The sequence below is a fragment of the Crocuta crocuta genome, unplaced genomic scaffold (genome assembly GCF_008692635.1).
Source record: "Crocuta crocuta isolate KB4526 unplaced genomic scaffold, BGI_CrCroc_1.0 scaffold159, whole genome shotgun sequence".
Classification (NCBI taxonomy): Eukaryota; Metazoa; Chordata; class Mammalia; order Carnivora; family Hyaenidae; genus Crocuta; species Crocuta crocuta.
In genome coordinates this window covers 1439364-1465625 of record NW_027533263.1, presented here as the reverse complement: position 1 = coordinate 1465625, position 26262 = coordinate 1439364, and the positions used below count along the sequence as shown (strand labels likewise).

The 26262-nt window shown below is 41.4% G+C and overlaps 1 protein-coding gene across 1 annotated transcript in view; it reads left to right on the top strand.

The window, feature by feature from the left end:
- Positions 1–25995, top strand: part of FLACC1 (flagellum associated containing coiled-coil domains 1) — a 38508-nt gene extending 12513 nt beyond the window's left edge. Inside the window, exons 4-15 of the mRNA XM_077747603.1 lie at positions 3641–3689; positions 5117–5250; positions 6487–6580; positions 8240–8301; positions 9995–10092; positions 11359–11411; positions 13067–13166; positions 14892–14995; positions 19821–19883; positions 23077–23166; positions 23299–23408; positions 25575–25995. Of these exons, the coding sequence (XP_077603729.1) occupies positions 3641–3689; positions 5117–5250; positions 6487–6580; positions 8240–8301; positions 9995–10092; positions 11359–11411; positions 13067–13166; positions 14892–14995; positions 19821–19883; positions 23077–23166; positions 23299–23408; positions 25575–25695 (1078 nt within the window). The 3' untranslated portion in view covers positions 25696–25995. The remainder of the gene's footprint in view (positions 1–3640; positions 3690–5116; positions 5251–6486; positions 6581–8239; positions 8302–9994; positions 10093–11358; positions 11412–13066; positions 13167–14891; positions 14996–19820; positions 19884–23076; positions 23167–23298; positions 23409–25574) is intronic.
- Positions 25996–26262: the final 267 nt, after the last annotated feature.

The window sequence follows — 26262 nt, the reverse complement described above, 5'->3', positions numbered from 1 at the left end:
GGTAGGAGCAGAGTCCAGATAAGATGTAATTGTAAGGACCCAAACAAGAGAAGATGGTGCTTGGGCCTGGTGGAAATAGCAGAGGTGGTGAGGAGTGGTACCATTCGGGATATACTCTGAAGGTAGAAACCAGTAGGATCTGCTAATGGAATGGGTATCATGTATGAGAACAAAACAAAAGAGGGGTCAAGGATGACTTCAAGATTTGGAGCTGAGCAATAGGAAGGATGGAATTTCTATTTTCTGCAATTGGGGCAGACTGAGGATAGGGAGACATTTGTTGGGGCCTGAGCATAGGAAGTGTAAGATGCTTCTTACTATCAAGTGGCAATGTCAAGTAAGCAGTTGGAAAAGTGGGTCTGAGAGAGAAGTCTGGGCTTCAGATATACATTTGATAGTCATTGGCATATACATGATACTTAGAGCCCTCAGCCCAGATCTCCAAGGCGGAGTAGAGCCAGAGGTAGGAGGAGATGGGAGAACAGAGACCCCGAACACTCCAATGTTGAGAGGTTGGAGAGACCCCAAAAAGGAGACTGACAGAGAGTGGTCAGTTAGATGAAGAATCATCTACCTGGTATCCTGGAAGCAATGACAAAAATGTTCCAAGAAGGGTCTTATTATCTGTGTCAACAACTGCTGGTAAGTAATTAAAATGAGGGTTGAGAAATACTGTTGGGTTTAGTGGCCTGCAAGTCATCAGTGACGTGAAGAGCATGGTGTCATCGGTAGTGGTGATAAAGTCTGATTGGAGTGGGATCCATTCATAACAAGGCATCTATTGAATGGCCATGTAGGTGAAACAGTTCCTTAGTGCCTGCCTTCTGTGTGACAGCACATTGCTAGCATGATCACACCTGTAGGTCTTATCTGACCCATATTAGTAGTCAGGCTCAAGGTCTCCGTCTCCCAGTACCTCTTATTGGGAGCAACCTCTTTCACCCACAGCTCTACTCTGCCCACATATTAGCCCTTGCTAACACTGTCCTGGTCCATTGCAATATGGTGAGGGACACTTTGTGGGTACTTTTATTTATTTTTATTTTTTAAATGCTTATTTATTTTTCAGGGAGCACTAGCCAAAGAGGGACATAGAGAGAGGGAGACACAGAATCCGAAGTAGGCTCCAGGCTCTGAGCTGTCAGCACACAACCTGGTGCAGGGCTTGAACTCACAAACTATGAGATCATGACCTGAGCCAAAGCCGGACGCTCAACCTACTGAGCCACGCAGGTGCCCCTACAATTCAAAGACCTGTTCATTGTATTTATAACTTTCTAGTGAGACGCTACTGGGGACTCTACATCAGCAGCCAGTCTCTAAGTCCTATTGAGTCAGCACTGAGTGAGTCTGGGAAACCGAGCAGCCAGGAGTGGGAGGGCCAGCTGGTCCTGCCCTCACCATCATGAAGAGGCTCAGATAGACACTGACATGACCCAAAAACAGGGACATGAGAATCCCTTTACCAGTCAACTTTTAACTTGGGCCTCCAGCCTCAAACACACAGTCTTTGTGAATTACATCCTTCTTGTGAATCCTTTTTTTATTCTGCAAACATATAATGTACAATGTTCATAAATATGAACTACAACATAACTGTTTTAACCATGTTTGGGTAACTTTTTTTTTTATTTCCCAGAAGCCTTGAAAAATGGCAGTAAGCCCAACACTCTCAACTGGGAGACATTGTTGGCAAATTGCTTTATCTGCAGTTCTTTGTAGCACTTAACTTTTTCTTCTTCTATTTTCAGTATTTATGTGCCTCTATTTTTCTCTTCTTAAATAACAAATAGCACATCTCATTCTGTTTCTCTTGGTATGAAGCACTGTGATTTGTATCCATTAACCACTCATTGAATTTATTAAATGAGAAAATGTGAAGTGCTTTGACTGACATCAGTGAAGTATCAAAATTTGGTTAGTGTAATCAGAGTAATTTGAGTAGCTTGACAAGGGGAAAAAGAGTCAAGGAGAGTCATTCTGGATCTACCATACCTTTTATTTTTCAGAGAGAAATACAATTCCAATAAACTAAGTAACCACGGAGCTGCACTCTGACCCTTTGAGCAGTTCAGAGGCGAATGCAGTACTGTGAAAGGTCTCTGCTCCAGGAGATCTACAAAGAACAAAAAAAGACATAAGCTTAAATCTATGGCCACCTTTTTATTTTATTTTAATTTTTTAAATGTTTTTTATTTATTTTTGAGAGTCAGAGTGAGCAGGGGAGGGTCAGAGAGAGAGGGAGATACAGAATCCGAAGCAGGTTCCAGGCTCTGAGCTAGCTGTCAGCACGGAGCCTGACGCACAGCTCGAACCCAGGAACTGCGAGATCGTGACCTGAGCTGAAGTAGGACGCTTAACCGACTGAGCCACCCAAGTGCCCCTATGGCCACCTTTTTAAAGAGATCCAGGCTACTCAGTGATTCCCCCACTATCCCACCACCATCATCCCAAGGCTTTCCTAAATTCAGAGGAAGTAAACAAAATCAGCATTGTAAAGAGTTTCTGGTTTTGAATGGGAGCAAATGGTTGATAAGAACGGAGTTGTGTTTTAAGTGGTTTTGAATCTTTTAAATTACATATGAATCCCATTGTATTATCAAAGTATACTGTGTACTCATGCCCATTTTTTAACACACAGAGTGATGTCTTCCCCAGTTAAAATAATAGTATCTGCAGTAGCCAAATCCTTGGGCTGGTTTTCTCAAGGGAGTCTTCAGTGCCTCTCTGGAGGCCTCATTTGGGGATGGGAGATGTGGGATCAAACCCAGACTTTATTAGCCAAGGTGGAACTGCCTCCACCAAGAAAAATCCTCCCAACCCCACACCCCATACCCAGCTGACTTTGGAACAACCTCACCCTGGTAACCACTCCACAACCCTTAAAGATATTGTGGTTGTTTTGATCATGGAGAAAATGGAACTCCTACATCAGTTTTTGGTTGTCTCTCTTCACAGCAGTTGCCTGATTGTATGTGAGTGTGTGTTGAGGCAGAGGGGAAAGGCCTTAGCTTCATATACCTAAGCCGAACTAGTCTTCTTGTCAGCACATCAGAAGCTGATTACTCTTATTCCAATCTTTTCAACCTTCCAGGTGAGGTTTCTTACAAATACACTTGATATTTGGATACCTGATATGTTCACATTTCTACACCTGAAAACAGCAACTCATTATGACCAGGATTAACCATTTACTTATCCTGAATCTACAATACTGACCATTTCTGGTTTCCTATCACTAATTTCTGATACAAATAAGAAAGGCTTTTGTGCAGACAACGTTAATGTCACTAGTGTGTGCATCTGAGATTATGCACCGCAGGAGGGCCCTTTGGATTCTCAGTCTGGGACTCTTGACCCTTATTTTAGGAGTGGTTCTAATAGGCATAACTAGTCAATTCCCCACTTTTTTACTTCCTGCCTTTTTATCACAATCTGTATACCAATGATCTCGGGATCGTTGAACATTCCTTAGTTCCTGAGTAGAATATTTCAGAGCTGAAAGGGGCCTCAGAGATCATCCTGGTAATGTCACTTTTTACAGATAAGCAGTGAGATAAGCAAATACAGATAAGCAAAGAGAAGCTTTGAACTTCTCTTTATTCCCTGATTGCTTTCTGAACATGCCTTTCTGTTGCAGAGTGAAAACCCATTTAGGAAAACAAGAGGAGAGCAATAGATTACCTTATGTGAGTAAAAACATGAAGGGGACAAAGGGACTAACATTTATTGAGTGCAGACACAGGCCTTTCACATGTACCTGCCTCATTGGATCTTTGCAACGATCCTATGAGGAGGGGCTATCGTTATTGCATATAACGTAGCTGGTAAGTTGCAGAAAAAGGACTTGAACTCAGCTGAGCCAGACCCCAAAGAGGGCGTATAATTTCCACTCTCTACTACCTTGTGTATGGCAAGAAGAATGTGCCAAGGAAACCAGACACTCCAGGCCAGGGTACAGCTCATGTCCACGTGCCAGAATCCCACCGCCACACAGGGGAACCCACAAATGCTGGGGGAGGAACAACAGGGCACTTGAGGGGGCGGGGCCAGGACCACGCTGGAGAAAGGGATGGGGACTAAACCTAGGAGGATCTAGATAGCTGCCTAGGAGTTTGGGCCTAATCCTTCTGGTGTCTGGGAGCCTTCATGGGTCTGATACAGGCACAGCACCAGGTAAGATTTACATTCTAGAAAAAAACATTAAACTTTGTCTGATGGGATAATACTGGTGCTTTTTACTACCTGCTTTTACCTAATTTCTTTTTTTCCCCTTAAACAAGGATGATGCATTTCCGTAATAGTCAGGAAAAAAAAATAAACAAACAAAATGTAATTGCCCTCCAGACGGAAAGGATGATGAAGTTTAGGGGAGCCAGAATGAAGGCAGGAAGGCCAGCTGGGCAGGTATGGCCAAAACCAAAGAGAAAGATGAGGGTGGCCTTAGGCTGTTCCAGGGTCAGAAGTGTAGGGAGGAGAAGAGGAAGCTGGTGTGCATTTAGGCAATAACAATGACAGGGCTTGTGGTGCCATAGGGGTGTCCTGCACAAGTCTAGAAGGCACAATCTTACCCTGGTCTATTTCATAACTGTGCTCGACACTTTCTCGTGTTATTTTGGGTTTCTTCATAAAAACCCTTTGAGAAAGAGTTATCCTAATTTTCTGATGAGGAAACTGAGGCACACAGATGTTGAATAACTATACTTAGGGGCAGAACCAGGGTTTGAACTCAGGCCTAATTCCCAAAACTGAGCAATTTTCATGGCGTCGGACTGCCTTCTGGCCTCTGGTCATGTGGAGAATGCAGATAAGACACAAGGCTTGGGGCAGAGTGCCAAGTGGGATGTCAGCACTTAGGGCTGCACATGTTGAGCTCGAGAAGTCTTGGGAACATCCAGGAACTGTATGAGTCTTGACACTGGATCTCAGGAGAGAAATCTGGGCTGGAGGTATGAGGGTAAGTGGTAACTGGAGAAGTGCACAGGAGGACTTGGGCTCTGGAATCCCACCTCATGTCTCTGTGTTTAAGATGTGGGTAGCACTCTAGTGGAAGATTTGGAGGAATCTCTGCACTCCAACTCTGCAACATTATCTTACCTTCCACCTTGATGCCCAGGAAGTGATAAACGTGTCACCTGGCTATCGCCTCATTCGAAACAGGGAGCAGATTTCTGTCACCTTGGGAGATGAAATGTTTGATAAGAAAAAGGGGTCGCCATCAGAGATCATGGACAGAGTCAAAATTTCCAGGTAATTCCCTTGGGCCTAATCTGGCTCCTCAGAGCTATCCCTGTTGGGCTTGGCCTGGCCTTAAGGAGAAGCTCCTAACTTCCATGCCCAATGCACAGGGTCTCTGTTCTGAAGGTGCTATAAAGTCGCTTCTCTCCTCATCCCTGTGCTGCTCCTCTCCACACTCACCTTTCTGCCCTGATTCCATTTGAGACAAGATGAAGGTCAGGTCAGGCAGCTGATCTGAAAAGTGATTGGGTATAGTATAATTTGTACTAAAGGAAAGCAATTATTCTTAGAGGTGATGAACAGATGAAATATTCATAAAATAGTCTGAATTTGGAGGATATAAAGTAAGAGGAAAGTCAGGGTTTGGGGGGGGGACTGAGTATGCATCCCTTTCTCATTATGCCAAAAGATGTCCCTGAGCTCGTGCTTCTGGGAGGCACAGCATGGAATATTCTAGCTGAGTCTACCCTAGTTGAGCACAGTACATCCATCCTCTGTCATTCAGGCCCTACCGACTCTATCCTCCGATACCATGTAAAGTCAACTCCCACATCCTTTCCATTCTACTTCCTAGATCTCATTCATGCTTCTCTCCCCCTGTCTCCTCTTACATCCTCTCTTGTTTCCTCACCTTGTTGAATGGAGGACCATCTCTCTCTCACTGCACACATCACTGCCTACTGCCCTGTCTACTCCAGCTCAACCAAATAGTGCTAAATAACTTATAGACATCATGGAGGCTCCAGACCCAGAAACACAGAAAATTGTTATCTATTCTGAAAGCCATGCTCTGAAATCCCCTCTTTGTCTTGTGTCTGGACCATTCCTTGTCTATCAATCCCTGTCAGCATCAATCCATCTCCCACCTTTCCCATTTCCTAATACTCTGAATTATTCCTCCTCCATTTCAACAGTCATTACTGAATCAAGGTCAAACCCTGATAGATCTTTGACATATTCCTCTTTCCCTTGTATACAACAGGTAACCAATCCACTCCTCCACCTACTCACACCCCCCACTTCAGGCTAGCTTACCCAAAAGGGCTGAGTCTGGGGTTCAATTCACCCTGCTGCCTAATTCCTTCTCCCAGACTACCCTTCCACCCCTCTCCTGAACCCCATGATAATGGAGCAGTTGCCGAACATGGCCTGACTCTTACCAAGCCAGAGATAGTCACATACAGGGAGGTACCTGACTGGCACAGAATGGAAGCTCTGAGGATGATAGAAGAATTCCTTATCCCGTAGGACTGATATCATTACTGACCTACAAGAGCAGATCTCAGAGTTGACAGTGATCATTGAGCAAATGAACAGAGACCATCATTCTGCCCAGAAATTGGTGAGTGATTCTTGAGTTAGCTGACATCTCTATGGGTAGGGGAAAGACTGTTTTTTGTTTTTTTTTAGATCGCCTGCTATGTTCCAGGCAAGATGCCAAGCACTTTACTCACAGGAGCCATGTTATCTAGGTGACAGCTCTGAAGATAGGACCATGGCTACACAGTAGGATTTCTCTGATTCCATCCTCATCTATAACTGCAAGAACTTAAATCTATCCTCAAAGCCTAACTCAATTTCTTGGAGTTCTTCAGGTGCCTGCAGTGTGTTCATTGCTACTGACCTCACCATACCAGAGGTGTGGCCATTTCACGTCAGGCTTGCTGTGGAGAGTTAAACTTCAGAGGGTGCTGAGGCTCTTCCTAATGGCAATAGTGCAGTTAATGCACCCAGAACCTTTCAGTACCCACTTCCTGGTGCTGCTAAAATTGCAAAGCCCAGTTCAGAATTTGCTGAGGTCAATTTATACTCTCTGTGTTTCCCGGGGATTTTGGTGACACCTCCTTTAGATTTACCCTCTGTTTTATCACAGTTTCTTCTTCCTCACGTCAGGCAGGGATGCCTGCTGGCCTGAGCTGGAGCAAAAAACCAGAGCAATGCTCAGAAACAGCTTCCCCCCACACTCTACTTGCCTGTTGTTATTGAAATCCTGCAGGCCCTCCCCTCACTCTCTGACATGCCCCAGATGTGTCTGAATCCTACAGTGACCAGGCTTGTGACTCACACTGAGACCTCCCCTACTGTTGATTCATTACTATATTTATCTGAAAACCCTGCCAGGTTTGTGGTCTACTTCTACAGATAGGAAATTAAGGCTCAGGAAATTACATAAGTTCTGTGAGATCAGTCATCAATGGTGGATTATTGGGCAACATGCACATTTTAATTCACTGAATCATTGGCCCTGCTAAAGTCCTATTTAGAGATTATTTCCATGCAGGGACCTCATATTGTGATACTTAAAGTTCTCTCACCTGTGAATGTCCCAAACTCTTGTGTGACCCTGTGGAAGACCCAGCTGTGGTGCTGGCTGCTGGTGAGTAGTCAGAGAGGGACAGAGAGAACCCTGAACCCTTTTGTCTCAGTTGGCAGCAGGTGCTGACTAGTCTGAAAGTGTCCTTTCCTCCTGAGACACCAACCAGAGAATCTGATGTGTTAAAAATGGAAGGTCACCTGGAAATCAGCAAATTTTGCCTGTGGTAACACACTTTTCTGACAAAGAGAATTTATTAACACCAGATTTTAAGTTCACTGAAGGTGTAGGGTTTGAGTCTTAGGCCTCTTTGGCTCTTCCAGGCCAACCTCTTTGCTCAATAGATGATTACTTAATTGAATTACATATTAAAGAAATCTAAAGGCCAAGATCTTAGAAAGAGATTACTGTCCAGCAAAGAGACCAGACCTGCCCGTAAAACCAATTAGTGAAACAGATGGTTTCTGTGCACCAACATTATGAACTGATCACATACCAAACAGCAATAGACCAAGGCAGGGATTGCTCCATTGCCTGTAGTGATGTGCTCTCTGGGACCGCAGAACACAAAGAGGAGAGTGTGGGGAGTAGAGCACTCCCCATGAACAGGAAGGCTTCTCAGAAATTGCAGACTGCAGTGAGAGTGGGGTCCTCGATCCTATATCATTAATGCCACGTTGCTTCCAGCTCTCTGATGAAATGGATCTCCGCTGTGCTGAGATGCGGCAGAACTTCGAAAACAAGAACAGGTACGCTTTCTAGCACAAGCCCCTGTGTGCTGAAGGCCCTAAGACTCCTGCTTCCCTGCAAGGTTTTATTTCACTGGGATTTCAGACAGTGCCAAATGGAGCTGGGTAGGCAGGGATGGGGGAAATGGACAGGATTGTTTGATTTGAAGCCACCAAAATGTAGCACAGAGAAGGTCATTCCTGGTTTTGCACTTTCTGATCCAATTACTTCATTTCAAGTATAATCTTCCTTTCTGTTGATTGCTGAGGAGAGCCAGTTTTCGTTCTCTATGAAATTTCTGTGACAAACAACTGTTGTTTTCAGCCCAGGCTCCTCCTCCCATTTCCTCTGCCTCTTCACTTCCTCCCACTCTTTCTCTTCCTCTTTTTTGTCCAGTCATCTCTACTCTCCCTGGCTACTCCCAGGACCTGGGCAGAATGGGAAGAAGGTATGGGAGGAGCAGAAGCCAAAATCACAAAGACAAGCCAAGGGGAAGTAAGAGGAAATGTGTTGCCTGTGTGGGTGAGGAAACCTCAAAGCCTCCTTCCAGGCTACTTGCTGGGCACCAGAGCAGCCTCAGAAGTCCCAGCAGAGTACACTCAACGAGTACACCTCATTGAGTCACAGACTTGCTTTCAAAAAATTATAATAAATAATATATTTGTTATATAATAGCTTTCATTATTTTTAGAGCAGTTTTAGGTTCACAGTAAAATAGAGCATAAAGTACAAAGAATTCCCACAGACAGCCTGACCCCACACCTGCACAACCTAAATAATCATTAACATCCTGCACTACTGTGATACATTTGTTACAATTGATGAACCTACACTGATAAATTATTATCACCTGAAGTCCATAGTTTACATTACAGTTCACTGTTGGTGTTATACATCCTATGGGTTTTGACAAATGTATAATGACATGTGTCCACCATTACTGTATCATACAGAGTAGTTTCACCTCCCTGAAAATCCTTTGTACTCTGCCCATTCATCCCTCCCTTCCCACTAACCCTTGGCAACCATGGATCTTTTTACTGTCTCTACAGCTGTGCTTTTTCCAGAATATCATATAGTTGGAATTGTATAGTACATAGGCTTTATGGACTGGTTTTAGTAGCTTAAATATTAGGCACTTAATGTTCCTCCATGTCTTCTCTTGGCTTGACAGCTCATACAGGCTTTCATTTTAACATTCATCTTGAACACTGCCAGCTTCTGCCTCCTGGAATGGAGGCTAAAGAGACCCTGGGCTCTCAAATTATCCTGGATGCTAATGCAGCCTACAGTTTCCCAAGACAGCCATAAACAAATACTGTGCTGTTAGCAGGGAGTCTATGGGCCCCACCGGCTCCATTCAAAATAATGGTTGGTTGCGGCACCTAAGTGGCTCAGTCAGTTAAGCATCTGACTTCGGCTCAGGTCATGATCTCACAGTTTGTGGGTTTGAGCCCCACATCAAGCTCTGTGCTGATAGCTCGGAGCCTGGAGCCTGCTTCAGATTCTGTGTCTCCCTCTCTCTGCAATAATGGCAAAAACAGGTCCTCACCTTTTTCTGGGTGGATGCCAGGAGAATGAGTCAGGAAGTGAGGGCTCTGCAGGCTACCCACAGCTTCCTGTGTGAGGGGGGAAAGGTAGGATCAACTGAGTGTAACAGCTCAGCTCTGGACTTCTTTTCACTGATTGTGGACTTCTCCCGGGGTCTCACAGGGAGCTCAAAGAGGCTCATGCAGCAGAGCTCAGTCAGTTGGAAAACAGCTACAAAGCAACACTGAAGGCAGAGAAGCTGGCTGCCCAAGAAAAACTAGGTATGGTCTGAACTGGGGAGAATGACTATGGTGAAGGGTGGGAGACTGACCATGGGGGTCTAGGAACAAGGAACTCCCGTGGCCATGGATGGGCTGTGGCTATGCTCTCCAGATGTCCTCCTAAAGCTCAGAGACAGGCAGTGACTGAGAAATACTGAAAAGAGGAAAACCGCATCACCAATGTCCCTCCTATGCCCAAGAGATAGACTGGCCTGCAACCAAGTGTTAGGATCTGAGCAAGTTCTTAATCTCCTTGAGTCTCATTTATTCTGCCTAAGAATTAAAGACAATAATACCTGCCTTTATCAGAGAGATAAGAATGTGAAAGCACTTTTTAAAAATATTTTTTAATTCTACAAATATAATACTATTGTAATTTAGCAAGTTACATCATCTGTAAAATGGTGGTGTTTTATTCTATTATAATGGACACACTATGATTTATATGGCTTTATAATGCGTAAGAGTTCTGTTGGCCACTTATCCCATTATTTGCCTTGGAGATTTTGAGATTACAGACTAATCTCCACAGGGAGAAGGAGAAATTCTATAATCTCCCTTTACTTTGCCTTACTTTTTAAAAAGAGGATATCTATAGCTTGCTGATTTTCCAATTTTCTAAAGAAAACATGTGTCATTTTCAAAATCAACGTACGCTGAAAACATTGCTTTAAAAAGAGAGAAGCAGGGGTGCCTGGGTGGTTAAGCGTCCAACTTTGGCTCCGGTCATGATCTCACGGTTTGTGGGTTTGAGTCCCATGTCAGGTTCTGTAATGACAGCACAGAGCCTGATTTGGATCCTCTCCCTCCCCCTCTCTCTGCCCCCTCCCCTTGCGTGTACGCTGTCTCTCTCTCTCTCTCAAAAATAAATAATAGAAAATAAATAAAACTGCTTTAAAAAGAGAGAAGCAGATGCATACTACAGAGTTTTGCTCCTCTTTCCCCCACGGATATAGGCTTACCCCCAGGGATTAGTTCTCACATTTGGTGTGCATCAGAATCACTTGGGAAGCATATTATCCACAGGCACTGGGCCTCTCCCCTGAGACCTCAATTCAGTGGGTTTGGCTGGGTGGGGAGTAGGGATAGGAGGACAGGCATCTGGATTTCTAAAAAGCCCCCAGTATGATTCCTGAGTTACAACATGGTTTTAACACCTAGAGGATGAGTTGGAGGTGAAGGAAGAGTACAGGAGAGCTCACACTTGAATATGAAACTTTCATTTTAGAGGAATAACGATGACCCTGTTGTTTTCCTTTTGTCCAGATGAGATGGGAAAGGAATATAAGTACTTGAAGAATATGTTTCATATGTACCAGGTGAGATTCAGAGCTCCTTGGTGGATTATGAGAGTAAGAGAGGCAAGGCTCATTCCTGGCTGATGACATCAAGCTGAATCTATAGCTCTTGGCCAGAAAATAATTTCCTGAGATTCCCAGCATCCTTCGATCCAGGCGGCACTAAGCACATCCAGGGAGAAGAGTGGCCTGCAGACTGTGGTGGCTTCCATGTGTGACAAGTCAGTCACCGAGACCCTAACGAAGTCCACTGACAAATATGTGTATAATTACAAAAGTAATACCTGTTCATGGTTTTCTACTAAATGGAAATACAAAAACCAACTACAACAATGACAAAAGAGAATTACCACCCCAAGACAACCTGCTGTTAGTATTTGTACTTTGTAACATCTTTGATTTTAATAGAGTGCTAGGCCAAAAGAGATAAATGTTTTAAAGGCCTTTGATACATTTGGCCAAACTGCCATCCAAAAAGGCTCTCATTGCACCCCCACGAGCTGGGCCTGGGGTGCTCTAGCCATCTCAGAATATAACTCATTCATTGAGTCAGCTAATTTGAGGGAGGCTGGGGAAACAGGCCATGATTTCTTCCTAGTGGGATGAGAGAGTAGGAGACGAGGAATGAACAGGCGAAGGCAGCAAATCCCCATCCTATTGGTGACCAGCTAGTTGTGGTTTGCCCAGGACTTTCTAGGTTTTAGCATCAAAAGTTCAGGGTCCTGGGACACAACTCGGTCTCAAACAAAGACAATCGACCATCCTCTTAAAGGAGGAAACCAAGGTAAGCACCAGCACCTCCTCTGAAATTCTATTTGCCATCCACAGTTTCAATTTCAAAATTGTATCTAAAACTCATTTTTCAAGATGTATCTTGATACAGTCAGGGACAACATCTTAGAGCAAAGCCTAGGAGAAGCATCAGGCTGGTGAGAAGGTAAGCTGCCCCTTATGTTTGCATCAGTCTGTGCCTCTCCAGAGAGTTTGACCTCTGTGGAAACTGAACTGCCCACCCAGTCTTAAAGATGATAAAAGAGAACCTTTACCTAAATGGCCCCAAACAATTACAAATGAGCTCTGATGTCTAGCCCCAATGTGAGTTATGCTGCTAACCTGGGAGAAAAAAAGGAGGTTAGGGTCCTGAGACCTTACTAGCAGCATCCAGGTCCTAAGCCTTTCTTCTCCTTGGGTCCCACCCCCTTGAAGTCTGAACCAACCGATAGGATTGGCATCAGGTTAAGCTTTTTTAACCTCACCCACAAGGGAAGTTAGATTTGCTGAGTTAAAAATAGACACTCTCTGAAAAACATACCATTGTTTTCTAAGTGTTCAAATTGACTACTAGGCCTTTCCCTTGTTTCTTCACTACTATTGAGTGATTCATGATTCAGAGGAAGCTGACTTGTGAATCTGCAGCAGGGGCGTCCTACCTGTCTTTAAAGGAAACCCAGTTCCAAACTGTTCCAAACAAACACCGTGCAGAACTTGCCTTTGACTTTCAGAGTTCTGCAGGCCCTAGGGTGACCTGGGCTAGAATTTACTCCCACCAACCACCCACAGAGGGACTCTCAGCAAGCATTCCAGTGAGGGAAGCTTTAAAAGGCCCAGTGCTGTGCTTGGAGCCAGTGTTCAGCCTTTTTCAGGACTCTTTTCATGGTGCCTTTGTGCCCCCACAGGACAGCATTTATGATGAAATGGAAGATAAGTGGTTGAAGAAGAAGGCAGAATGGGAGAAGGATGAGAAGTTGGAGCGGGAAAAGATCCTCCTACAGCAAAGTGAGTGCAAGAGCTTCTGTCTTTTTGATGGCACATGTACCCAAAAAACTGCCATTAAGTTTGGTCTTAGCTTGAGAACGTCAGCCTTAGATTCACCAAGGATGATGGACACAGGGCTGGATTCTTGAATCAAAGGTTCATGGAGTTTTCGAGAAAGTGGAGTGGACACGGGTGGAGTCTTTTCTAAAACTCAGCTATTTGAGGGTGTAAGCCCGTAGCTCCCAAAGCTCTCTGATTCCAAGTTTAGCTGTCATGGTCTGAAACAAGCTCTGGCATCTGTAGGAGTGTTGACTTGTTACCTGGATACAAGTGACCCCAAAGTTCCAGAAAAATGTTCTTGAATTAGAGTTTCAAATATTCACTTGTTGGGAGAGTGACAACACAATCATCCTGAGAGCCTCTGTATTCCCATATCCCCCCAGAGGATCTCAAGTTTTCAGACACAATTAACATATAACACTGCATATGTTTAAAGAGTGTAATGTGTTGATTTGATACATTTTTATACGATTATATATTTTTACTATTTCCAACACTTAGCACAGAGTTTGGATCATAGAAAGTGTTTTATGGAGGCTCTGGGTGGCTCAGTCAGTTAAGTGTCCAACCCTTGATCTCAGCTCAGGTCTTGATCTCAAGGTTGTGAGTTCAAGCCCCATGTTGGGTTCCACACCAGGAGTAGAGCCTACTTTTAAAAAATTATTTTATGGATGAGCCTCCTACCGTCAGCAAACATCTTCCTAAGTGGAAAAAGGAGAGTGGAATTTATGCAGACTTTGCTCCCTGACCTAGAGGACTGGTTGAGGTAGGAGTGGAGCCTCTACAAACCTGTACCACATCCTACCTCACTTCAGTTCATACCAGACTTGCTTGATTTCAACAAATTACTCATTTAAATGCAGAAACTCTCTGGGAAAGTTAAATCTCAAGGCCATTCCTACCGTGGTGGGAGCTCTTGACTGCAGGAAGGCAGCATGAAGACCCTGCGATTAAGGCTGAGGAAAGGAATGAGGAGTTGCACCTATCTGAGGCTTTACTTAGAACCCTGGTATAGCATAACCAGGTCTTCTTCCAGACTCCTGGCCACCCATACTACACCCATCCCATATTGTCAAAATCTAAGTTAAGATATTACACCCAATCTTGAAAAAGCAGACTTTACCTGCGTATAGTGTAGCTCAGCCCACTACGGGTGGCTTCCCTATCATTCCCAGCACCATGAAGCTGAAGAAGAAATTTGTGTCAGCCCCTCACCCCTCCTTTCTCCTTTTTGATACTGGGGCTCTGTTGGCAAGTTTGCCTGCACCATAAGCAGTTTAAGCCTACCTCTACTCCAGGGCTAAGTACAGAATAAATTTTATTGCTGGAAAAGTCACATTAGCCAAGAGCTATGTTTTAAGGTAAGAATATCCAAGAAAACATAGTAGTTACTTCAGCAGAAGGAATGGACAAAATAATAAGCAACAGATCTAAAATATTAACCATGTACACACACAAAAATCAGAGACATCAGGGGAAAACTATATGGCTGATATTACTGAAAACCACCACCATGTTCACCTGACTCCCAAGCATTTCTAGGTGAGCATCAGAGGCTGAACATCAGGCTGAAAGGAACTTGAGTTTGACCCAGTCTGGAATTTTTATTATCTTCAGATATTCTGAGTTTCTCTCCGCGTCTGCTTTCCCCACACTTACTCATATATGTAATTTCTTCTCCCACAGAACATAATATGACAAAAAAGTTTGAGTTAGAGTCAGTTGAAGAAAAGAAGAAAATAAATGACTCCTACAGTACTGTCTTTGAGAACTTCAGTCGAGAGAAAGAGGTAACTTAGCCCAAAGCACATGAGTGATTGAACATGCGGCCTAGGTGGGACATTCGGTTCCCAAGTGTCCCTCTGTAATTAGGTGAGCTTTTTGTCTTTATGGGCATATTCTTCCTTTCCCAGCTTTCCTGGAAATATATGCAAGTAGACTGGCAGTCTTGCTGTCCTTTATCTAGATGGTCTTACCACACGGTCACTGTGCAATGAAAACTGAAATCAGTGGGAAATAATAGAATGCTAAACACATACAAAACCTGAAATTCCCTATTTTGTCAAAACCTCAATCTCTGAATGTCCTCCTCATCCTTGACTGTAGCTGTAAAGAAAGGGTAGTGTAGCAAACTAAGCTTAGCAAATTTGGTCATGTACAGCTCTTAGTAATTACGAGGAACTACCTAAAAGTTAGAGGTGGTAGGGGCTCCTAGGTGGCTCAGTCAGTTAAGCATCTGACTTAGGCTCAGGTCGTGATCTTACAGTTGGTGAGTTCGAGTCCCTAGTCGGGCTCTGTGCTGACAGCTCAGAGCCTGGAACCTGCTTCAGATTCTGTGTGTGTCTCTCTCTGCCCCTCCACGACTCACCCTCTGTCTTTGTCTCTCAAAAATAAATAAATAAACATTGAAAGAAAAAAAAAGTTAGAGGGGGTAAGAGTTAGCTACTCCTATTAATCACTCCCCCACAACCTTGATACTGATGCCAGGTCATAGTGAAAGCAGATCTCAGACATACAGACATTAACTAAATAAACATGCATTATTAGCAAATAATAGTCCACAAGTGGTTATACCACCAGCTCTCTAAACTTTGAGATACATGACAGACTCATCAGAGGTATGTGCAATGGCAGGACAGGGTAGGATTCTGTAACCACTGTTGTCAGCATCGGCAGCCAGAGCTCATCCTAAGCAGACAAGGACCATTTAGAGATCGAACCTTAGACACCATCCCTGAGTGTGCAGGCTATAGGCTTTGTTAGATTCCTGTACTTTTTTCCTGCAAAGTGTGGACAGTGTTTCTAAAATAGTATCTAACTTCAATATTCCATTTTTAAGGGCCCATTTCCAACCATCATGCTAATTAAAAAGCCACTAATTTCACCAATTAAAGCCCATTTCTGGCACTCACTATAACTGAGCAAAAACAGTAATGTGGATATGGGGCATGCTCTGCAGTGTGTCTAGTTATTCTGGGGTCTAGAGAGCTCAGACATCTGAATAAAAGGTAGCAATTCCTCTAATGGGGAAGACTTGATCATCTACATGCATCCTTTCTTCTCTTCTATTTATTCTCCAATGATGCTGACTGTGAATCTGTAAATGGTACTCTCTCTGTCTCTCTCATGAAGCATAGTTTACACTTAGCAAGATGTACAGATCTTAAGTATACAGTTTGATGAATTTTGACAATTGTACACATCCATGTAACCAATACCCAAATAAAACTCTAGAGCATTGATTGTTTCCAAGGGGCACATGCACTTCATTGTTTATTGCAGTTCTATTGACAATAGCCAAAGTATGGAAAGGGCCCAAATGTCCATCAACAGATGATGACTGGATAAAGATTATGTGGTATATATGTACAATGGAGTATGACTCGGCAATCAAAAAGAATGAAATCTTGCCATTTGCAACAATGTGGATGGAACTAGAATGTATTATGCTAAGTGACATTAGAGAAAGACAAATATCATATGACTTCACTCATATGTGGAATTTAAGATACAAAACAGATGAACAGAAGAGAAAGGAAGCAAAAATAATATAAAAACAGGGACGGGGAAAAAACATAAGAGACTCTTAAATACAGAGAACAAACTGAGGGTTGCTGGAGGGGATTGGGGTGAGGGGTGGGCTAAATGGGCAAGGGGCATTAAGGAAGACACTTGTTGGGACGAGCACTGGGTGTCATTGGTAGGAAATGAATCACTGGATTCTACTCCTGAAATCATATTGCACTATATGCAACTAACTTGGATGTAAATTTTAAAAAAAAAATCTAGAGCATTTCAGCAACCCAGAAATCACTCCCGTGTTCTTTTCCAGTTAAGCCCCATCTCCCTCAAAACTTGCCCCAAGACAACCACTGTTTTGATTCCTACCATCATAGATTAGTTTCACCTGTTTTTTAAATTTCATATAAATGTAATCATGTAGTATATGCTCTTTTGTATATAGCTTCTTTTTCCTCAATACAATGTGAAATTTATCTATTTGTTAATATCAGTAATTTCTTACTTTTTATTGCCCAGTAGTATTCCTTTATAGGAATATCACACAATGTGTTTACCATTTTCCTGTTTTTGGAGGTTTGGGTTGTTTCCATTTTTTGTCCTTTCTATTTTACAAATAAGGCTTTTGTAACCACCCCTGTACAAGTATTTCTATAGACACAATCTTTCATTTCTTTGGGGTGTATACCTAGCAGTATTACTATTGGTCTCTAGGGTAGTTATAGGTTTAACTTTATAAGAAATTACCAAGCTATTTTCCACAGTAGTTGTATCATTTTATTATTGCACTTTAAATACATGAGAATTCCAGTTGCTGCTCCTCATCAACAATTAATATTGCCATTCTTTTAATTTTGACCCTTCCAATGGGTATGAAGTTGTATTTCATTACAGTTTTACTATTTTGTTGGGCAATTTTTTACATGCTTATCAGACAATTTATATGTCTTCTTTTGTGACATGCTTGTTTAAGTCTTTTGCTGTTTGAAAAAACTTATCTTTTTTATTATTGATATGTAGAAGTCCTTTACATAATATGGGTACAAGTTCCTTGTCAGATATATGTGTTACAGATACTGTCTCCTAGTCTGTGGTTTGCCTTTTCATTTTTCTCATGTTGTCTTCTGATGTGCAGAAGTTTTTTATTTTGTTGAAAGCCAAATTATTAATTTTTTCCTTTTTTGGAAAGTTACAGCTTTTTGTGTCCTTTCTATGAAATCATTGCCTAGTCCAAGGATACAAAGATATTCTATTTTTTTAAAAAGCTTTAATTTTAGTTTTTCTGATTTGATGATCCATTTTGAATAACTTTTATATATGGAGTGAGATAGAGGTCATAGGTCACTTTTTTTCTGTAGAAGTATCTAGTTGTTTGAGCATGATTTGTAGAAAAAAAACTTTCCATTCTCCATTGAGTTACCTTAATGCCTTTGCTGTATTTGGAGGGTGGGGGATGAAGAGGAGTGGACTCTCCATTCTGTTCCATTGAATTATTTGTCCATACCTAGGCCAAGACAACCATTGTCTTAATTATTGTAGCTTGAAATCAGGGAGTAAAAATCTAGCTTTGCTCTTGTCTTTCAAGGTTGTTTTGGCTCTTCTATATCATTTACATTTCTTTTTCTTTTTTAAGTTTACTTATTTATGTTTGAGAGAGAGAGAGAGAAAGAAAGCCCAAGTGGGAAAGGGACAGAGAGAGAGACAGAGAGAGAGAGAGTGAGAGAGAGAGAGAGAGAGAGAATCCCAGGCAGACTCCGAACTGTCAGCACAGAGCCCAGCGCAGGGCCAAATCCCATGAACTGTGAGATCGTGACCAAAATCTGAGCTACCCAGGTGCCCCTGTATCACCTACATTTCTATATAAATTTCAGAATTAGTTTGTCAAGAAAGCTTGCTGGTATTCTGACTGAGATTGCACTGAGTATAAAGATAAATCTATGGAGAAATGAATATTCAATAATATTAAATCTGTACATAACAACAAAGTCTTTGATGAAAATATAGTTTCTTTTTAATATTTATTGATGTGATATGGTGAAAGAAAGTGGTCCAGGTTAATTCTTTTGCATGTCACTGTCCATGCAGCACCATCAGCTGAAGGGACTGTCTTTTTTCCATTGGATACTCTTTCCTGCTTTGTCAAAGATTAGTTGGCTATATATCTGTGGGTCCATTTCTGGGTTTTCTATTCTTTTCCATTGATCTGTGTGTCTGTTTTTGTGCCAATACCATACAGTCTTAATGATTACAGCTTTGTAATACAGCTTAAAGTCTGAAATTATGATCTTCTCTGGGTTATTTGTTTTTTGAGTGTTCAATTTGGTGAGTTCTTTATAGATTTTGGATACTAACTCTTTATCTGATACATCATTTGCAAATATCTTCTCCCATTCCATCCGTTGCCTTTTTTATTTTATTGATTGTTTCCTTTGCTGTGCAGAAGCTTTTTATTTTGATGAGGTCCCAATTGTTCATTTTTGCTTTTATTTCTCTTGCCTCTGGAGACATGTCACGTAAGAAGTTGCTACAGCTGAGATCAAAGAGATTGCTGCCTGCTTTTTCCTGTAGGATTTTGATGGTTTCCTGTCTCACATATAAGTCTTTCATCCATTCTGAATTTTTGTATGTGTGTGTACGGTGTACATAGGGGAAGGGAAAGAAAAATAAGATAAAAACAGAGAGGGAGGCAAATCTTAAGAGACTCTTAAACATAGAGAACAAACTGAGGGTTGCTGGAGTGGAGGTAGGTGTGGGAATGGGTTAAATGGGGGATGGGCATTAAGGAGGGCACTTGTTGGGATGAGCACTGGGTGTTTTATGTAAGAGATGGATCACTGGGTTCTACTCCTGAAACCAAGACTATACTGTATGTTAACTAACTTGAATTTAAATATATATATTTGTTGATATGGTAAAATTGCACATAAGTAAGATTTTCAAAATTTACCTTCAACAATTTAAATGCAGGCTTCATTACACCAATATCTAAACTTTGGTGAATATTACATTCTGGGATCCTATTCTGGCTTTCTCAATTCTCTGAAAGAGTGCCAGCAACTGCAGTGATGACCTTTTTCCAAATAAAATTGTTTTTAGGAGCTACTGAAACAACACGAAAAGGACACCTTGCAAATAGAGGAACTGAGAAAGACCAAACAGGTAAGCTCTTTGAGTCTTCTTGCGGAGTTAGCATCTTCCAAATGCACCAGTAAAATTATACACCCTCAATAAAATGGGATTTATGATAATTTTCCAAAGCAAAAATTAAATAAATAAATAAATAAAACAAAAGGAAGACCTAAACCTAAATTTGCTGGATTCAACAAGTCAAAAAGAATGTTAGAACTATAATACAAAGCCATTTGTAAAGCAGAGCCTTCGTATATTTTTAGAGCAATTTGAGCAAATATATGAGCAATACGCTGTGTGATGTCCAGTATCAAATGCCTTCCATTTCTAGTAAGGCTCAAACCACAAAAGAGTCTTGACTTGTAAAATTCCAAATTCTTCCCTTAAGCTCTAAAAAGTACAATACTGACCCTAGGACCTCTAATCCCAAACCTCTCCTTAATATTCCAAACATACCTCACCTCCAACAGCTTCCTCAAATAATTCTGTTCTTCTGGGACAAATTATGGCACTTCCATGTAGGAGATACCTGAAGGGAAACTGTTCAAACCCATGAACTGCCTTCTGGTTCTTCTTACAGTTGTATCCAGAATGGGCATGTTTAGGAAAAGACTAGGCATTATAAAATCATGGAATAATATTTTAGAGCATTGTTGAGTCAACAAACTGCAATGTCCTTCATGGTAGAGGAAGACCCAGTGCATTATAATAGCAGTTTTGATGAGCTTGTCTACTAATTCTATCATTCCTTTCTGGTTCTGTTTCTATTAATAGATTTTGCTTCTCATTTGTGGTCTTATTTTCTCACTTGTTTGCATGCCTAGTAATTTTTTGTTGGATGCCTGCCATTGTGAAGTTTACCTTGTTGGGTGCTGAATATTTTTGTATTTCTTTAAATATTGTTGGGTTTTGTTCTGGGATGCAGTTAAGTTAAAGTAGTCTTTAGTCTAAGGCTAATTTTTCCCCCTACAAAGATAATACCCTTCTGAGTAGTCTGCACAATACTCTTGTGTACTCTGCTTGGTGGGACTATAACTATTCCCAGTCCTGTGTTGAGCCTCAGGATTCTTCTACCTGCTCTGTGCTCATGGTTCCTTCCCCTAACCTTATCTCCTTCTATTTCTTCCCCTTCATCATGCCACCACAATGGCACTAGACTTCTTGCTGTTTCTTTAACAAGCAAGGATCCTTTACTTGGGGTCTTTGCACTTGACATTCTCTCTTCTTGGAAAGCTCTTTCCGAGATATACACACAACTAATTTCCTTACCTCTTTCTGGTTTTGTTCAAATGCCATTTCTGAGGGGCCACTCTATTTAAAGGCTTAACAACCTACCCCAACACTTCCATTTCCTTGTTTTATTTTTCTATACAGATTTTTAAAGTTTATTTATTTATTTTAAGAGAGAGCAAGAGCAAGCGAGCACACATAAGCAGGGGAGAGGGGCAGAAAAAAGAGGAGAGAGAGAATCTTAAGCAGGCTCCATACTCAGTGCAGAGCCTGATGTGGGGCTTAATCTCACCAAACCATGAAATCAAGACCTGAGCTAAAATCAAGAATTAGATGCTCAACTAACTGAGCCACCCAGGTGCTCCTCTACACAGATATGACTGTCTAACCTTATAAACTCAATGAAAGCAGAGATTTTTGTCTGTTTTCCCTACCACTAATCTCCAGTTTCTAGAACAGTACCTGGCACATGACAGGCATTCAGTAAATATCAATTCATTTTTTTTAATGAATAAGTGAACAGAAGAATGCTAAATGACCTAGTACAGTGCTTTGCACAATGCAGATACAACAAGAGATGGTACTTCTCTAGTTTATACATCTTTAGAAAATGCTTATTCCATCGGAAGAGTTCTGAAGACATGTAGGAGTTAAATGAGGCTGACACCTGAAAGCAGAGAGCCATCTGGCTCATTTTTATTGTCTCTTCAGCATTTATCTAACATAGATTCTACATTTGCCCCTTCTCCATACTTACATTGCATCTTCCATCTTTATCCTTGGTTGGTTTTTAATTTATTATTGTAATTATTTTATTGACTTTTATTTAATTTTTTACACACCCTTCACTAGAGTATATCTCCATAAGAGTAGAAATTATAGTTTTCTTATTCATCATAATACTCCTAGTGCCTATAGTAGTAGGTTTTTTTTCCTAATTAAAAGACTATCTTTAAGGGGTGCCTGGGTGGCTCAGTCGGTTGAGCATCTGACTCTTGATTTCTGCTCAGGTCATGATCTCAGAGTCATGGGATTGGGCCCCTCATCAGCCTCTGTGCTGAGCATAGAGCCTGATTAAAAAATTCTCTCTCTGACTCTTGAATGTTGAGAACAAACTGAGGACTGATGGGTATGGAGGAGAGGGGAAGGGGGGTAATGGGCATGGAGGAGGGCACTTGTGGGGATGAGCACTGGGTGTTATATGGAAACCAACTTGACAGTAAACTATTTGAAAAAAAAAAAAAAGATTCTGTCTCTCTCTACCCCTCTCCCCTACTAGCATGCTCTCTCTCTCAAAACAACTTTTTAAAAGACTATTTTTTAGATCAATGTTAGGTTTACTGGAAAATTAAACATAAAGTGGAGAGATTCCCCATATCCTCCCCCACACAAGCATACAATATACTCTGTTATTAACATCTTGCACTAGTGGGGTACATTTGTTACAGTTGATGAACCAATATTGATACATCATTTTTTATTAAAGTCCATAGTTTACATTAGGGCTCACTCTGTGTTATGCATTCTATAGGTTTTATCAAATGCATCATGCCATGTACCCACCACTGCAATATCATACAGAATAGTTTCTTTACCTAAAAGTCCTCTGTCTTCTACCTATTTATCCCTTGCTTCCCTTCCCAATCCCTGGCAACAGCTGATCTTTTTACTATCTCTATAGTTTTGCATTTTCCTGAATGTCATATAGTTGGAATCTGGAATAGATATTTAATAAATATTCGTTTAATAAATTAATGATTGGTAGCTATTGTGACAACCCATGGGAGCTCTAGTGAGAGCTGGCTCTGGAACAGCACAGTTGAGTCTGCAGATGAGGGTATAGATGGGCAAGACATAAAGGAGATAGAAATAAGAGGACATAGTGACTGAACAGTGTAGGAAAAGGAGTAGCTAAAGTTGATGCTTCACATTTTAGTCCAGTAGCACCTGCAGAAGAGAACAAATAGATAGACATTGTTGTCTTCTTAAACAGATCATGGAGGAAGAGTTGAATGCACAGTCTGTTATCCTAGAATCACTTAACACAACCCTCTACCAAACCCAGATGGAACTCCAGAGAGAGGTGAGTCCTGGCTGGAGTGGGGGTAGGAGTTGTACAGAGGAATCCAGGGCTCTGTACAGTTCTGCCATGTAGCTTTGCTCTGGATGACCCTGGTTTGAGAAAGTGAGCTATTAAAATTTACGTGTCTTTCAGAAAGCTACAGTGGGAAATCTGGAGAAAATGCTCCATACCAAGCTTGCCGAGACTGAAGAAAAGTTTAAATACACCATACAGCTTCTGACAGATGAAAACATTCATCTAAGGTGTGAATGATGCTGCTCAAAAAGACATGGCTGAGTTATCTTTAGAAAATGGGAGGGAGCTTGAATGAGGAATAGATATGAAGATGAACCCAGGTATTTCTTAATAAAGTCAAGGCACAGGCACTTCCAGGAGGGAGTTAGTCACTTACAGCCTGGCCACAGAAGTCACCTGATAAGGACAGACCGTTCATCTGAAGTGGTGCTGGACATATGTCTAGACCCCTCTCCCTTATTACATCTTAGTATTTATGCAAAACAGCACATGAAATTTATCTGAGGATCTTTATTTTCTAATTAATTAATTCGTTTTGAGAGAGACAGAGAGAGTAAGCAGGGGAGGGGCAGAGAGAGGGGAGTGGCAGAGGATCTGAAGCAGGCTCCACTCCAACAGCACTCCAACTCATGAACTGTGAGATCATGACCTGAACCAAAGTCGGACACTCAATTGACTAAGCCACCCAGATGTCCCTATCTGAAGGTGTTTGAGGTCTCTGCCCACCACCTATTCATTTTTTGCTTCCCCTCCCAATTCCTGGCAATTACCGATCTTTTCACTGTCTCTGTAGTTTCACCTTTTCCAGAATGTCACACAGTTGAAATCCCTAAGAGATATTTAATAAATAAATATTTAAATAATGAATGATTGGAAGCTATTATAATAACCCATGTGAGTTCTGGGTTTTTACCATGTCCCCTGAGGGGTTATGGGTTTAGGTGTCAGTAGTTTACACTTAGATACAGCTGCATTTAGTTCCTGTGGAAGTCAACTTTAGGTCAGAAATAATACTGTTACCTGAAGATGCATTTTAAATCATTGAGATAGGGGAGCCTGGATGGCTCAGTCAGTTAAGCGTCTGACTTCAGCTCAGGTCATGATCTCACAGTTGGTGGGTTTGAACCCTGCATTGGGCTCTGTTTTGACAACTGGCTCAGAGCCTGTTTCAGATTCTGTATCTCCCTCTCTCTCTGACCCTCCCCTGCTCATGCTTACGTGCTCTCTCTCTATCTCTCTCTCTCAGAAATAAATAAAACATAAAAAAATTTAATAAAATAAAATAAATCATTGAGATAAATTTTGGTGGATACTTTAATAAAGGGAAGTTATTCATTGTATTGATTTGGTAGTAAAACTTTTCCCTTTTTGTCTATTCTTTGACTTGTCTAATAGTTAAATTGACATAAGACAGATTAATAGGGAAAAAAACTAATTTTGTATGTATTAGGAGCTGAGCAAAATATGAGACTCAAAGAAGTGAACAAAGCAGGCAGTTATACCTTTTAGACAAAGAAACAATAAATTTGTAAAGAATTTTCAAGACACAGAAGTTTGGGCTTGGGGTAGTAAATTACTAAGTAAGTAACAGAGTTGTTGTGTTTTTTTAATGTTTTATTTATTTTTGAGAGAGAGCACAGGTAGGGGAGAGGAAGAGGGGATCTGAAGTGGGCTCTGTGCTGACAGTAGCAAGCCCAATGTGAGCCTTGAACTCACAAACCACAAGATCATGACCTGAACCAAAGTTGGACGCTCAACCAACTAAGCCACCCAGGTTTTTTTATACAGACTTCTCAGCCTTAAATTTCTGGTGATAAGGATATCTCTTTACCTTCTGGTATATTCACATATATATATGTGGGGAAGGTATATTCACATGAGAAATGTATTTACTGCTTTCAGGAGAACAAAGGTGATCAGAATGCCTTTCTTGCACTGGCTGTTGCTTAAGTAACTTTAATTTAAAGTGATCAATATGCAGGTGGCATATTTGCGGATGGCATTCTCTGTTTCCCCTCAGCAGAATATTCCTCATTTAAGAATTTGGTAACCTAAATATCATTTCTCATTAAATTCAAAACCACTGCAAGTACAGGGTGCCTTGGTGGCTCAGTTGATTGAGCATCTGACTCAGTTGGTTTAGGTCATGATCTCATGGTTCATGGGATCGAGCCCCACATCAGTCTCTGTGCTGATAACATGGAGCCTGCTTGGTACTCTCTCTCTCTCTCTGTCTCTCTCTCTAAATAAACATTTAAAAAAGAACCTACTACAAGTAATGTGTGTAACTGCCCCAGTGAAGGAATGAAACCACATTTCTCTCCCCTCAGATATCCTAAATCCCCTTCTTTCTACCCTTGAGTCTATAGTGATACATGTTCTTTTTTCTATAGGCAAAAATTAATTGTCAAGAATGAAGAAATTTTTGAAGAACGATCTGGGAGGTCTCTCTCTATGTATGAGAATGATTCTGATACTTTAGAAGATGATAGCAATGAAAAGCAAAAATTATGAGCAGAAAAGTTGTCCTCCAATACAAAAGATGGCAGGAGCACCATCTCTATAGGCTTAGACAATTTCTGTGAGGGTTTCTTGAGAAATGTATATTATGAGTTTAGTTCTTGGATTGCTTTGGTTCTACTTTTGTCTTTTCACAATTTTCTTTCTTCTAAGTGGTTAGGAATGTTTGAATTCTCATCTCAGTTATACAGATTTTCAAGACTCTTCATTGAAAAATGATGTTCCCTATGCCTGGATCTAAACTTTCCCTAGGTATTGTACTATTTTTTCTTCTACATTTACACATTTTGTTATAAAAACACTGATCTGAAGAACTTGTTCCTATTAAATGTTGACTATATTTTGAGATACACCTTTTGTCCCCCTGGGGGCATTTACCAAGCAAAAATGTAAGCTATTGATTCAATTCCAAAAGTCTATTCTCTCTTACATGTATCCCCACTGCTCCACTTCTCAATCATGTTCCCTATACTGTGATTTTGGAAAAAATGCCTGATGATCCTTGCCACCTTTTCTAAACAATCATCAAAATTCAAATCCCCACAGGGCAAGCAATGCAAA